The 15,270-nt window shown below is 33.9% G+C and overlaps 4 protein-coding genes across 4 annotated transcripts; all 4 read right to left on the reverse strand.

Annotated features, from left to right (window-relative positions):
- Positions 1–147: 147 nt before the first annotated feature.
- LOC127905778 (probable NAD(P)H dehydrogenase (quinone) FQR1-like 2) lies at positions 148–1,059 on the reverse strand. The gene is made up of 3 exons (XM_052455831.1): positions 893–1,059; positions 612–704; positions 148–406 (listed from the first exon to the last, which is right to left on the reverse strand). The coding sequence occupies exons 1-3, from the start codon at positions 1,057–1,059 to the stop codon at positions 148–150; spliced, it is 519 nt and encodes a 172-aa protein (XP_052311791.1).
- A 1,021-nt stretch (positions 1,060–2,080) lies between these two features.
- On the reverse strand, positions 2,081–5,063 carry LOC127905787 (deSI-like protein At4g17486). The gene is made up of 4 exons (XM_052455908.1): positions 4,809–5,063; positions 3,454–3,705; positions 3,013–3,300; positions 2,081–2,656 (listed from the first exon to the last, which is right to left on the reverse strand). The coding sequence occupies exons 2-4, from the start codon at positions 3,662–3,664 to the stop codon at positions 2,412–2,414; spliced, it is 744 nt and encodes a 247-aa protein (XP_052311868.1). The 5' UTR covers positions 3,665–3,705; positions 4,809–5,063; the 3' UTR covers positions 2,081–2,411.
- A 2,867-nt stretch (positions 5,064–7,930) lies between these two features.
- On the reverse strand, positions 7,931–10,250 carry LOC7456389 (arabinosyltransferase RRA3). Its single transcript, XM_002313025.4, has 2 exons — positions 9,831–10,250; positions 7,931–9,389 (listed from the first exon to the last, which is right to left on the reverse strand). Exons 1-2 carry the CDS (start codon positions 10,023–10,025, stop codon positions 8,277–8,279), a joined length of 1,308 nt encoding a protein of 435 aa, XP_002313061.1. The 5' UTR covers positions 10,026–10,250; the 3' UTR covers positions 7,931–8,276.
- Positions 10,251–11,668: 1,418 nt separating this feature from the next.
- Positions 11,669–14,412, reverse strand: LOC7456388 (HVA22-like protein k). Its single transcript, XM_002313024.4, has 8 exons — positions 14,287–14,412; positions 14,005–14,063; positions 13,825–13,922; positions 13,676–13,727; positions 12,988–13,051; positions 12,639–12,734; positions 12,216–12,288; positions 11,669–12,021 (listed from the first exon to the last, which is right to left on the reverse strand). Exons 1-8 carry the CDS (start codon positions 14,302–14,304, stop codon positions 11,912–11,914), a joined length of 570 nt encoding a protein of 189 aa, XP_002313060.1. The 5' UTR covers positions 14,305–14,412; the 3' UTR covers positions 11,669–11,911.
- Positions 14,413–15,270: the final 858 nt, after the last annotated feature.

Below are 15,270 nucleotides of genomic sequence, written 5' to 3' on the forward strand. Positions count from 1 at the left end.
GTAATGTTAAGCTACAAAAGAATAATCTCCTAAGCTATCTAAAACCTATAGACACGTGATATCTAATGACACGAGAGAGAAACATACAAAAGATCAACATATAAACATTGTGGACGGAGATGTAAATGAATGTTGGTTTTAGCAGCGCTAGTTGTGGTTCTCACCAGGCGCAAATGAAAAGGGCCAGGCAAATCTTTTGACTACCTTAGCCATGTATTTTCCCTGGTGCTCCACAAAAGCTAGCTCTGTTTCGCTTGGCTCTCTTGTGCCATCCCCAGAAAGGACTTCTGCGCCACATGGAGATCCTCCTCTAATGGAATCCATTCTGAACATTCCAGCACCAAAGGTGTGACCAATAGGGACAAAGACCATCCCATGATGGACTAACTGAGTGATTACTGTCAAGCTGCAAAATGAAGAAAAAAAAAATCAATTTGATGATAATCATAAATTTCACACTGCAAAAAGAGGTTAGTTTTCCTAAAATAAGTGCACATCGTTTATCCTGACTGCATGTCCTCTTTCAATGTCATTAGAACTGAAGCAGGAAACTCGGAAGTGCAAAATCCCAATCAGGGACTTGACATTAAGTTGTCAGGCCGACATTTTACGCCATCTGATCACTAGGGTACTTCCAAGGCACTAATAAATGCAAAAACAGTTCCATAGCAAGACATTCTTGTTGCATCTGTTCACTGCTACACCTGTCAAGCTCACAATCTAAGACTTATGAAAAATCCCTTCATTGTTGATAAAAAAATGTTGATTGATGTTTGGGAAAGCTGATCAAACTTTAACTATCCATCTCCCCACCAAACAAGCTATAAATCGAAAAAAAGCCTTCATTTGAGCCGCCATGGAACCAAACCTTGTAGGAAATCAAAGCAAGAACCCATCAGCGTTAACCAACTCATCAACTTTCACCAAAGGCACCTCATTTCTTTTCTGGGGCACCTTCATTTTCCCTGAAGTCCTATTTGGCAACGTCTCTGGGATCCTATGCAAAACTCCTTCAACCTCAGGAGTGGAATCCACTCCTTTCTTTATTCTTCTTGCCATTAACTCCACATGATCATACGTTGAGTAAAAATTAATGTAACTCTTACTCTTTTTAAACTAATCGTGTGGTGTTATATTGATCTGGGATTGTTGTGTTCGTGGATGTGGTTTGGTTTTGTGCGGAAATAGCAGGGTTTGTTTCTTCTTGGAGAGGGGTGCTTGATCATGCACCTCTATAGGTAATCTTCTCTTGCTTGGTACACGCCCACCACCTTTATCCATGTCAAAAGATTCAATAAAATCTTCAAGAATCAGAATCGGTGATCAAGAATATAGAATTCTTGGTTTCTCTGTCGTTTCTTGAAATCTTGAACTATAAATGATCAAAAGATTGGACGGCAGCTTTAGTTAAAAGAAAGATTGTAAATTTATGCAAGCCTGATTATGCTGTAGCATGAACAGAAATTGAAACAACGAAGATGAAGAATTTGTTTGTCTGGGTCTTGGGTCTTCGGCTCCACTCTTTCCTTAGATGTTCTTGCTGGCATTTTGATTTCTGTCCATAAAATAGCGCTCATGAATCTCTGTCGTAGGAATCTGAAAGTTCAATAAAAGCAGTTTTTTTTCCCCAGCAACCTCAATTTTTTTTTATTATCTCTATTGTCCCGTTACTCTTTTAATCTAACCTAACAATTTAAATTAACATCAAAATCTTAATATAAACAACCTCACCTAATAGCTTCATCATCTTCATAATAGCTCAAGTTACATTCTTAACTGGTTTGGTCTACATGAGTCATATATTTGTTGGCTGTAGAGTAATTAGTTTAACACATCTTTGCTTATTTTATCAATCTCTCTCCTTTCTTTTATTTTACGGAAATCTTCACCATTTTGGAACATGAAGAATTAGAACATTTTATTTATTTGAGATTTTTGTCAAGAAATTGATGAACAGAAAGCAACTTTTACTATTTTGCTCTTGTAATGTAATGGGAGTGAAGTTTCAAAGAGTAATTAACACCAAACGAGAATAAAGGCAACGTAAAAGAGAATCTTTTAGCCAAAGAAACAGCATGTATAACCAAAATCGGAAGGAGCTACTGAAAATTAAGAGATCAATGTGATTTGTAGACAACTGAAAAATCTACACCAGTTCTCTAGCAATGCAAACAGGCTTGCACGACATCGGAATACAATCATAGAAGACAACAAGCAAATTCCTGGGAGGCAGCCCGGCAGAGATGGGATAAGAAGTGTAAAGCAATCTATTGTAGCGCTCAAAACAACCACCTTGCACATATTTACTTTCCAAGAAAATCGTGTATAAAGGAAAGATGTTGATATCCCCCGAATGCCTCAAAATTGCAAAACCGCAACTGACAATCTTTCAAAAGCACTGGCATTTTTTTTCATCCTTCCTTAAGTGAACCCTTTCTGGACCTCTTCAATTCCCATGGTGGTAGGCAGCCTTTGTAGTGAGAGTGCAGAAACAAAGAAGACATGGAGACTTCCTTTTGTGGCATTGAAATTGATGAAAAGCAACTGAAGGAACTTCTTAGTCTCTTCTTTTCGCTTTCGCGTTCTTGATAATTGGGGTCATGCTGTACTTTAGTGGCCTTGAGGACCTCTGGGAGTATACAGTTGCATAGTGAACCTAAAGAAAGAAGTTAATCGGTGAAAAAGAATTTTATATCAATACAAAGAATTTTTAGGGGAAAAAATAACAAGGGAAGAAGCGTGGTAAATGAACATGCAGCTCGCATAAAAAGTCTCGTAGATATGATTAAATTCTTGTTTCTTGTTGCTGTCGGAAGCTACAAGAGATCCATCTTCATTAATACTGAAGATAGCACAAGGAGATGAGAAGGGAACACGCATAAAATTGCAACATGAATGTTTGGGTGGGTTCAGTAATCCACAGCAGTCAACTGATACGCAGTATTTGAAGTTTGAACGTCATGCAAAAGATGGCACGAGGTGTATCATGAAGGAAAGATATTTATCCAATACCTATTCTTGCAAGTCGATTCACCCATTTCGGTATTCGGTTCCCAGTCAGTTTGTAACACGTATCCTCACAGAAATGGTTGCAGTTCTTAACAATCAAATGATACGTATCACCATTGTAATTAGCAGATTGGCGCTCCATGAACTCTCTAACTTGTTTAGGATCTAAGCGCGTTGTCCCCATAAATATTGATTTTCTAAACTTGAAACCAGGGCACTGCCGGGGTTCAACCTCAAACACACCGCTTGATGGGTAGTCATGGGCTCCAAAGGCATATTCCACACCATGGACTGTAAGCATGCAGAAGGACAGTTTACGATCTTAGGAAGAAAAACAATGAGAAGATGAAGCATCGAATGATTCATAGCATTCTATTAATATATAATCTGATTGAAGAGAAGGCAATCAAGAGCAATGTGTAATAAGTGTTGCTAAGTGCTAACCTTCCACCCCAGAGTGAAAGATACCGAAGCCTGCCCAATAGACATAGCCATTAGCGTTTGTCAAGTCATACACATTCAGGTAGACAGGTGCGTTTTCTGGGCTATAACCTGCTGATTTAACTTTTGGGAAAATGCAAAAGCCGGTGACTGCTTTGCCTCTGAAATTAAGGGGCAAAATAGAGTGCCACCCATTCTTTGGTCGTGATATCATGTTTACGGGTGAAACCAGGAACAAGTCTACCTGTTTCTGATCTGCAAATATGCCAACACAAACATTAACCATTCCATATATAAGTAAAATATGGAAAAAAATTAAAATAATACAGTTACCAAACACATACAATTAATCTTTTGCATGCAACTAATGTAGAAGGATTTTTAGGGAAAAATTATTTTTCTTAATTATTATTATTTCATATTTAGTTATGAAAAATAATTTTTTATGATGTTTTTTTAGGACTAGTATAAGTAAGGAAATACAAACTATATCAGAGTTATTTATCCAATAATGAAAATATAAATTAAGATTCTATATACTAACTTATTTGTCTTCAATTCTGTCTTTCTCTCCTCGGCTATGTTCTCTCTCACCAAAAGTTATGGTCAGAAATGAGTATCTATTTAGAAAGACAGAAGTTAACTAATTGGGACGTGAAGGCTTTATTGATCAATACAAGTTTATTTGGTTTCTTAATACTGAGTTATGGCATTAACCTACGAGTCAGATATGAACAGATTGTCCTTCCACCAGAGCACCCCAGATCCTATCAGAAAACCTCAGGTGCTCCAATTCATTAGAAATGACAGAAAGTCAAGTATGCTCATGCTGCATTGGACATTTACCATTCCCGAATTAATAAAAGAGAGAGAGAGAGAGAGAGAGGAGAGGACAAATCGACAATAGTATATGGTTCAACAAAAAGATGGCAGAACTGAAAATCTACTGAGTGGGTCGGCTACACATAATTCTCAAAGAAAATGGCTCTTTCAAGGAGACAGATCAGGTCAGCAAATTACTCAAAGTGCAAAAGCCAAGTAAACAACCACCATTGTTAACAAAAGAATAACCCATTGACCATGAATAATACAAAACAAAACGAGAGATGCAGAACTGGAAAGAAAAAAAAAGGGCACCAAACTCATCAAAGGAGTAAAATAGGAATCAAAGAAATCAACATCAATGTGAAGGAAGAATTATGAATCAAGGACACTAGCTTGCCTTGCTAAAGAAATGCAGAACAAATCAAGAAATCAGGATTCCATGAAAATAATGCAAACCCACGAAAGAAAAGTTGGAAATCATAAGCACATTGCTAAACAAAGCTAAGCCATGATAGAGAGAGAGACCCCTTTACCTTTATTTTAGAGGGGTATTCATTCAAGAAGCATAGCATATGTGGAGAAGGGAATGCCGGAACAAAAATGCCAGTTTTCCTCAAGAGTCAAAAGGAGAAGAAAAACTCCTGAGAATGCAATAGTAAGGTAGAGATGCGCGTCTGAAACCCACACATTTGTTCTTGTCCTTCAACTGACAAAAATGAAAGCTGGAGCAGGCACAGAAACTGCTGTTCTTTCTTGGAAGACCAATGAGCAAAGAGAGAAGAATCGACAAAGAAAAAGAAGAAAATAATAATATTTAATTATTAAATTTGCTGAAAAAAGGTAAAGGTAAAAGCTGATGGGACATGAGTGTTGACTGGATTGCTTTTGGAAATCGGACTAGACTTCTCATTTTCTCCCATATTTAGTTGATATATTTCATATAGGAATGAATATCATGCATATTTATTTTTGTATTTTAAAAATATATTTTTAAAAAAATTAATATTTTTATATCATTTTAACATATTGATATCAAAAATAATTTTTAAAAAATTAAAAAAATATTATTTTAATATATTTCTAAGTAAAAAACACTTTAAAAATAATTATATTATATTTTTAAACATAAAAAAATAGAAAAATCTAGGGAGATTCGAATGACAATTTAAATCTAATTATGAAAAACTGAAATAATAATTACTGTGCTTGGCATTGATAAGAAATAATTGAAATCGCATAATATATTTCTCATTGTATTTTTAAATAAATATAACAAATTTTGTCATGAAAGAAATTAGGATTTAGAAAAAATATTATAAGAAGATTTTTTATTCTATAAAAAAAAAATTAGTTGTTTTATACTCAAGTTTTTTCATGCATTATACTCTTTTTTTCCTCCAAATTTGATTTCTTAAAAGTAAACCAACATGCGACATCATTATATTTTTCAATTTGACTTTTATATATATATAAACAGAAAATAGTGAAAAATATATTCATTATATATATTATAATTTTATATTTATCTCTTAAATTAAATATATTTTTATCTTTATTATTTTTAATTTTTTTTAAATCATGTGAGAATAAAAAAAAGGTGAAAAAAATTAAGGTATAAAATAATAAAAAAAGTAATATACATAAAATGATTTGCAACCTAATAGAAAGCACAACTCTAGTTTTCGGAAGAGTGAGAATAATAAACAAAATATTGTATATAACGTAAAAGACAATAATTATATAAGAACAAAAGTTACCATCATTCCAAAAAACAAAAACGAAAAACGAAGAGAGTTTGGAAACTAACGGGGTCGATACTTGATATTGCCGCTCCACGTTTTTTTCTTAAGATGACACAATTGCCCTTAACTAAAAGGAGTCGGATACATGCCGTTGATGTCTCCTGGCTGCTCAAGTGAACTTTTTCCGGCTATCCAAACACCTCATCCAACCTTTTGTTTCCCCACCATCACCAATGTCCATCTTTTAAGATTTCCCAAACAAAATTAGAACTAAAAATTTAATTATATTTTTATTGATTTTTTAAATAAACTAAGGATTGTGAAATTCAAATCTGTGATTATTTAAGAATTCAATTGAAGGGTTTAAACGGTTGGGCTATAAAACAGTTGGTGATCTTTCTTCCATAGAGACCGGAAAGAAATGACCGTCAGGTAGATGATGAACATGATAATGAATGACATGGATAGTACTTGCAGTTCTGCGAAAGCGCATCAAATAAGCAAATAAATCCATAATGGCTCTCCTCTTAACCTGTTTCTTATGATTATTGCCTCTCTTTTTTCATTTTCAAGTTAATTTTCTATTGTTTTATCCAATCTTTTCGGGCTTCGTTTTATTAGCTTCCTAGGTATAATTATTTCTTGAAGTTGATAATGTTGAGGATATATTAAATAATGTCATTTCTGTATCTATCTTATCATCAGTACCATACTTGTTCAAGTTTGAATCTATTTCTCGCTACTAATTGAACTGAACACTGAGAGTTAATTCATTTTCTCTCGTTTCCTCTCTTTCCCTCAACATCAAAATTGAATAAGTTGCTAATTGATCAATGAAACAGGAGGAGCTAGCCAAGAAATATCAACGAGATGCAATCTCTGATCTTGTAGCCATGGAATCCGATGCTGAAAGCGAAAGCGAAAATGATGAAGAAACCACTTCAAGTGAACAGAACCAAACTCTTGACCAGAGTGAGATTTCTCATATCCAGCTTGAAGACAGAAGATAACTGTTTTTGTCTAGGCAAATCAGGTCTTTGCTGAAGATTCATCAACAGAATAGGCAGGCATTCAGGATAAATTCTGCAGATTTGAAACTTCACTCTCAAATTATTTTACATTTACTAAATGGTGGGTTATAAAGCTGTAAGACTAAGAATAGATACCACCAATGTACTGAAGCTTGTCTCCAGAAGCTTCGAAGATAGGATAGGAGATAAGGTTATGGTTTTTGATCTGTATCCTAAGTATGTACAATAGGGAACTCCCGAGTTCTCATCCTTACAGTTCGTATTTATCTATTGAGGCATGAGAAATGAAGGATAATTTCATAGTCTGCAAGATTGAAAAGTCATTTAATTTGGAAGTGGAGATCAGTCAAAACGCTGGCTACCCAGTATTTTCTTAATGAAATAAACTCCCGTATGATTATTTTGATAATCTAAGAGGGTCCGTTTAAGGACCTTAAACTAGTAGCTTCCGGCTACGTCAGCAGCAACAAAAAACTCAGCTACGTCCAATTTTCAACAATGTTTGTTGCAGGACTGCACCAGTAAGAAGAAACTACCAGAAATTCACCTGGGACATCAATGCATATAAAAATCATGGTGGTTTTTTTTTCTCCTTTTCATTTTCACCCGCCATTATCAGTAGATAAATATCATAAACATTGCTGGTAGTTCAAAGACAACATGACATGAACTAAACTTCAACTGTAAGTAAGACTGGGGGGGCACGACTGGAGCTGTGAGGAGGGAGTTTAATGAAACTAAATTTACCTCTTCCATTGCAATGTTCAAGATCAAGGAAAATATGTTCATTTTCGGCGAAGAAAGTCATACACAGATAACGTATAGCAAAATGCCCATGCATTTCTTCGTATGAGATTGGTATGTTGACTTGCAATATACAACTACAGGAAAGTAACAAATGTTATTGTGCTAGATAAGCGATTGAAAGAAAACCATCTGTTTGGGAAACAAAGGGTTGCAAATGGCTCATAAGCTACCTGCATAACCTGTAATACAATGGCATAGAATTTGCTCTGCCAGAGGAGCAAAATTTCCAACATGGACATTTGATAAGGATTGTCTGGGGATGATGGTGCTGCTCCCATTGGGTCCTAGCTGTGGCGGCTTTGGCCTTACAATTTGTTTTGGACAATTCATTACAAGTCTACAACATGATTGAAGGGTTAAGCATGAAAATGTAGAGGCTATCTTCTGAAAAGCAGGAAAGAAACACCAATCCAAAAATTTATCATTCTGATCCATCAGGGAAAGAGCTTAGTGCATCTTGCTTGCCATTGACATAGAATTCCACCACCGCTTGCATACGCGGAAGCTTATCAGGATGGTAATTTATATGCACAATCACTGGCTTGATCTTTCTCAAGTTAGCATTTTTCCTCACAGTTTTGAAGAGGACCTTGCTGTTCATGAAGAGATAGAAATCCATAGTTCTCCTGGATGCATAAAGTCCATCATACCCAGGATGTGAAGGGAAAAAGAGTTCCTCGTTGAAAACTGCCTGGTCCCAAGCATTCCCACGAGAGAGCCGATTAGCGACTCGATCCAAGAGCTCGATTGAAGGAATTGTCGGTCTAATGTAGAAAAAGCCAGAGTTGTAAACCCATATCCGCATTGTATGGGCATATCTAGCCCAACCCATTGCAGGTTCATCGAAAACATCATTATAACCATAAGCTGTCATATTATTGTGGCCATCACTCATGGATTCCACATCTGAATCTCTATAAAGATAATGGAAAGGATTTTGCAAATACACAATATCAACATCTGAGAGAAGAACACTGTATCCGAGCTGCAAAAATTCCCTCAATATATGAAATTTCAGTCCTGAAACAGCATGGTTGCCTCCAGTCTTTCCTACAGAATCAATTCCCTTGTCTGGGTCTCTCTTATACACTGGAACATCATTTGATTCACAAAACTTGGCAATCTCATCATCCAAAGCAACAACCAAATAGTTGGGTATCCCTACTTTCTGGATGCTTTTAAACCAAACCTCCAACATGTCCTTTACATTTGAATTCGCCAAAGCAACTATAAGTTCCTTCCCAACAGCAATTTTCTCTAAAATATTTGCTAGTCTCGGGTTCACAGAATCATCTGGAACGACTGTCGGATTTGTCCTTAAACCCTGAACAGTACCAAAAGGGCCAGCTTTATGCGGTTCACCCAACACCAACACTTGCTTCTCTGCATGATCTTTACCTTGTTCAGCCAATCTAAGCTTTTCAATCAACACATTAACCTGTTTTTTCAACTCAGCATTTTTCTCCGATGCAGCCACAAACTCAGCTTTTAACATGTTCAGACTATCAGATGATTCACATGATGTTGATACCACCTAATATAACACATAATTAGAAACTTTTAACAGAATTATCATTTGTGTTGAATAATCTAACTCTACAGATCACCCATCCAATTCAAAGCTGCCAACTAGCTAATGAAACTACCAAAAGTGTAAACAAATGTACACAGATCACATAAATATACATTGACAACAGTACATTGTTGTTGATCTCATTCTAACACGACTTAGACTTGAATCATTGGCGAGAATAAACACAATAACATGTTAATTAGAATATCCCATCTAACAGGAGGATGAATATGGTAAATCAATCACTCCAATTTATACAAACAAAGGAAAAAACACACTTTATTTCCAAAACAAAAAATCCTCAAAATAGAAAGACTAAATAGTATCTTGTAAATCAATAGGGAATGACTTATAAAATTCAAAAAAACAGTGGAAAGATCAAAACTGTGGCGAAAATGAAACCTGGGAAATGGATCTTGTGAGGTGGTTATGGTCAAAGTGAGGAGAATTGGAAGAGAAAAGTCCATGAGGGAAGAAGAAAGCGAAGATGCATCCAAGGAACATCCCAATGGCAATTGCAATTGCAATTCTTGATTTAAGTAGTGATTGATTGCTGCTGTTGTTTCGCATCAACGCTCCATCTCTGCGTCCAATCATCTTTCTTTCTTGGTGTAATATGGAAGCAGAGGTTGTGTTTGGTTTCTCGTTTTATGCTTAGATGGGTTCAGTCAAATGTTGCTGTTTTTTGCTAATGTGTATGCAAGGTAAGAGAAAGGGCTTGGTTGAGTTGAAAAGTTCTTACTCCGTATTGGGAAAGAGAGAGACAGAGACAGAGACAGGGAGAGTTGGCTGGTTCAGAGAGTAGTTGAGGGTCGCAGGAGCACAGTTAAAGTAAAGGTTGTTTTTAAGTAACTTTTTTTTGTAAATACATTTAAATAATATATTTTTATACAAATAAATTATTTTTAATATTAATAAATTAAATCAATCTAAAAACATTAAAAATTTAATTAAAAAAAATTAAAGTTCATAAAAACTCCCATTCAACCATAACCCAAACACCCACGAAGAAAATGAAAACCAGTACTCAAGTGGGCAGATTAGTTGACTTATTTAGAAGGTGGGCAGATTAGTTGACTTATTTAAGAGGTTTTACTGTTAGGTGTATTAGCAATTATTTTTTAAAACATCATTATTTTAAGTTTTAGGATATCAAAATAATTTAAAAACACAAAAAACTTAAAGTAAAACAAATAAAAAAATAAAAATATTTTTGAAACATAAAAATAAATTGATTCTTCATATAATTTTCTAATAGGCTCTTTTTTAAAAAAATTCAAATATAATTATATTAATTTATGCGTTAATCAAAGCACATACTATTATTCAAAACTTTAATACTTCTTCTTTTTTTTAAGTAAAATATAATTATATTAATTTATGCGTTAATCAAAGCACATACTATTATTCAATACTTAATTATTATTATTAATTTATGATTTAAAATCATCCATAAACAATCGTCATCGTCATTGTGGATAAGAATTAAAAAAAAAATTCTTCGAGCAGATGCAGACTCCAAATTGATTAAGTACATTTTAAAGAATTTAATAAATTTCTTTTAGATAATAGTCTTAAATCTAAAAATTCAAGGAAAAAAGAATTTCTCCTTCATTACTAATCCACCCTCGTATCTCTTAACCTAAAAATCCATCTTCCAATTCATCCACATCAGATATTATATTTCTCATACAAATGCGAGTGAAATTTGACAAGGCATGAGCTATATGACTTCGCCAATTAAATGATTGAAAATTGAAACTATCCAATGTTTGCAGGGCACAAGGGTAAATATTTTGTTTTGCCTTTTCTTTAGATTGAAATCAAACTTCCAACCTTCACCATACCTTCATAAAAACCCGACTCAGAGAGGATCTTAATCTTCTAACTGCAGGAGCAGAACGGGGGGGCCTTTCGCTTTAAGATCAAGCCCCCATGCCCGATTGAGAGCTAGCTTATATCAAACATTAATGGCTGTTATTGCTGAATGGATGCATAAAACAACATCAAAAGTTGGAAAAAAAAAAAAAAAAGGGGATATAGACGGGCTAAAAGCCTAAAACCCCCCAAAGGCTCAAGCATTGACAATTTGAAATTAGCCTGGCCCTTGGACATTTTTATAACAAGATAACTTAACCCCATCATGCATTACCTGGCACGACCCTCCAAGATATAAAAAAACTTCTCTCCCCATGTAATACAAGAAAGTCGAATTATTGCTTCAAAAACTAAAGAAAATATTAAAACACAGAAGGGCATGTCATATTTTAAATTCCAGTTTTTCAAACAAATGGCAATTGGCAATCCTTGGCTCAGATTCTTATATATGGCCTACATATATACAGCTCACGCTTTCCATTACTCATTATTCAGATTCGAAAACTTACATAAACTTAACTCAGGCCTGTCAGAAAGAAAAATGTCAACTACCACCTATACAGCTATACTCCTATCAGCGAATTCTGCTTGTCAGGAAGGAAGCCCTAATCTTCCCCGTCAGATTGTGAATCCTGGATTCGCCTGGCTGGGCCTTGAAAGGTGCCATTTGCCTGTCTTCCCCCTGGGCGAATCACATCACGAGCTATTTGGTTCACTGATCACAAAAAAAAGAGAGAACAATTTTATAAAAGACAATATAGACATCAAGAAGACCTGGACACAACAGATTATTTACCGATTTAGGCAAAATATGTTTGATAAGCACATATTCTAGAGTTGAAACTTCATTTAGAATAATAATATAAGGTATTCAATCTAAATAATTGCTTGTTCAATCCAAATCCATACCTGATGCCAGAATCTTCATTAAAAGTGCTTTTGCAAACCGAAATTCAGCTTGATGTGCACTGACAAACTTATTCTGCAAATCCAGAAATCCATCAGGTCACTTTCAATTTCTAAACCATAAGTTATATTATTTGAGTAAATTAGCAAAGTTTACCAATTATGCCAGTCCGACAAGGCACACAAAGTTTACCAATTATGCCACTTGCCATCAAGACTTTCTATTTACACAAGTCTTTTCAAACATCGAAAACTTAGAACGGGCTAATGTTTAGGATGAGCCAAGGAGATTCAGGCATGGAGCTGAATGCTCTCCTGCCCTTATTCTCATTGTGCATACCATGATGTTACCATACTATACGAGGAAGACCCAGATTTAATAATCCAATTATTTTAATCACAATTAGTAATGGCACAAATTCTTACCATTTCACCATACAGAAACTCCACAAAATTATCAAGTCTGGCTTGATGCCTCAACAGGAATGGGCGTAGATGGCTCATATACAATTGCCCAGCTCCCTGTTAGATAAATGGCAAACAGTTATCAACATAAACTATTTTGTTATTTTAGACAATAAGTGATATACTAATATAAGATGGATTTATTAACCATACTCAAATATAGTTTCCAAAACACGCAGTACTAGAATATTCATTAACCATATCAATTTCATCTGAAAGCTAGTACTTTCACTCAGTTTACCCCTAAAAATGCAAGACATGCTTGAAGAAAAACTGATACACAAAGTAAAGGTGGAAAAATGAAGCTTACATTTGCAGATGGGAGCTGTAGCCAAACAAGAAATGCAAACTTCATGTGATAGTAAAGGGGAAACCTATTGAAAAAGACAAGAGCTTTCTGATTGTGATAACTCGTACAAATAAAGCAGGAAAACCATGAACCGTGACCAAATTAACTTGACAAGAAAGGGAAAATCATTGTCAATGTTGTTAAATGAACCCTGCATGCTTAATACATGTGCGAATGAGCTTACATGCTTACTGCAGAACTAAAGTAAAAGAAATGACCGACATCAGTAAGTCAAGGAAATGACTAATCTCAGCAAGAATAGATATAAGATCAATTTAAAACTGTCATCATTTTATGTGAGCTTCATTATAGAGCTTTTTTGTGGGTTCTACCACCATTAACAATTGGTTTTCAATCAACTATCAAACAAGGGATACTTCTGTTCCCTGCAAACAGGCTGTGTGGAGTTTGTAATGAACACAATCATGACTCCCATTCACATGCAAGCTTTAATAAAATAAATCCATCAGAGGTCATGATTTAGTCAAGTAAAAACAACATAACATAGTGTAAAACATTTAAACAAACAAGGTAATTGAATAGCATAATTTGACCATCCATGAGAGAGCATCACCAAGTGATTTCCCTAACACAATGGATACTTTCATAGCTGAAGCCCAAAAAGGAATCATGTTGGGCAGAACCATACCAGGAGAGAATTTTATCTGCAAAGACTTCCGCGAGGCTAAAAGATCCATAAGCTGCAAGAGGATAAAAACGCTCAATGATATCAACTTATCAGTATGGTATGGCAATCTTTTAATGATAACAGGAAAAAAAAAACGAGTCGGTACAAACCAGCCCAGTAGAGAAGCCATCGCTGTTGCTCGATTTGATCTTTATTTTCAATAGCCTTAAATGTTGAGTAAATAGGTAAAGCAATTCCAACAGAACAGCTGCAGAAAACCCATTATTCAATATCGAAAACATAACCCAATTAAGTCTAACTAGAATGCAAGAAAAAAGCGAGGTTTTTACCAAGCTGTCCGGACAACAATGTTGGAATTCAGTGGTGAAAGAAGCAATTGCAATCCCACCTACAAAACCGAAAAAAATGACTTTTAATTTTTGTTGTTGTTGTTGTTAATTTGAAGATCTTTACATTTCATGAATAACAGGATTAAAGGAAGAAAAAAACATAATTTTTTTACTCAAGCGAGTTTACTTTAAGAAGATAAAAGTATTGAAAAACTAGGAGTTAGAATAGAGCAGGAGTAGTAGAGAGAGATAAGAAACAAGTTTTGATGTATGGATTCTTACCTCTCCTGGAAACGCCATGGAAATTCTTCGATGATTTGCAGAGAGAGAGAGAGAGAGAGAGAGAGTGCGTGTGAAGAAAAAATATACAGAAAATGACAATTAATATAGTTTGTACTAGATTTTTTTTTTTCATCCTTGTAGGACGAATTAATTTTTTTCTCGTATAAAAAAAATATTTAAGTATAATAAATTAAATAAATTCAAGTTAATTTGATTAATTAATAATTTGAGATAAACTTAAAAAATAATCAAGGTTATAGTTTAATATCTAAATATATAATAAAATAAAATAATAAAATAAAATCATTCTAATCTTCCAAACAAACAACTTTAACCATGAGACCAAAATGACCATACAGAACACAAAAAAAATCTTGACTTAACCATAAAAAAATAAAAAAAAAAATGAATCATAATCAAAACAATGAGGATCAAACCTAATATAAGAACTAATAAAAAATAATAATGAGGGACTTAATCAAAAAATAAAATAAAAAATAATTAAAAGAATAGGAACTAATGTTAGATTAAAAAACAAATTAAATAAAATACCGAGAGACAAAATTGAAATGAAAAAAAAACAAATTAAAAAAATAAAGACTAAATCTATATAAAAAAATAAAATAAAATGTCGAATGACAAAATTAAAATAAAAAAACTAAGAAAATGATAAAAAAAAACAACAATAAAAAAAATAAGTGCGATATTTGATATATAAATAAAATAAAATCAAATAGAACGAGATGAAATTAAAAAACAATCTTAAAAAAAATAAAAAACAAAGAAAGAGAATCATAAATGAATTTTTTTTTATCAAAATAATATATTTTTACTTTTTAGTTGAATAAAAAATTAAGCAATTGGCCAGGAGAAATCATGTTAACCCCCATTAATTATTTTTTACTATTTTTTTAATCAAAATAATGTTATTTTTAGTTCTTGTAAAATAAAAAAATTTAATTGATCCTGGTAACCCCAATCATT

This window comes from Populus trichocarpa, chromosome 9 (assembly GCF_000002775.5).
Source record: "Populus trichocarpa isolate Nisqually-1 chromosome 9, P.trichocarpa_v4.1, whole genome shotgun sequence".
Classification (NCBI taxonomy): Eukaryota; Viridiplantae; Streptophyta; class Magnoliopsida; order Malpighiales; family Salicaceae; genus Populus; species Populus trichocarpa.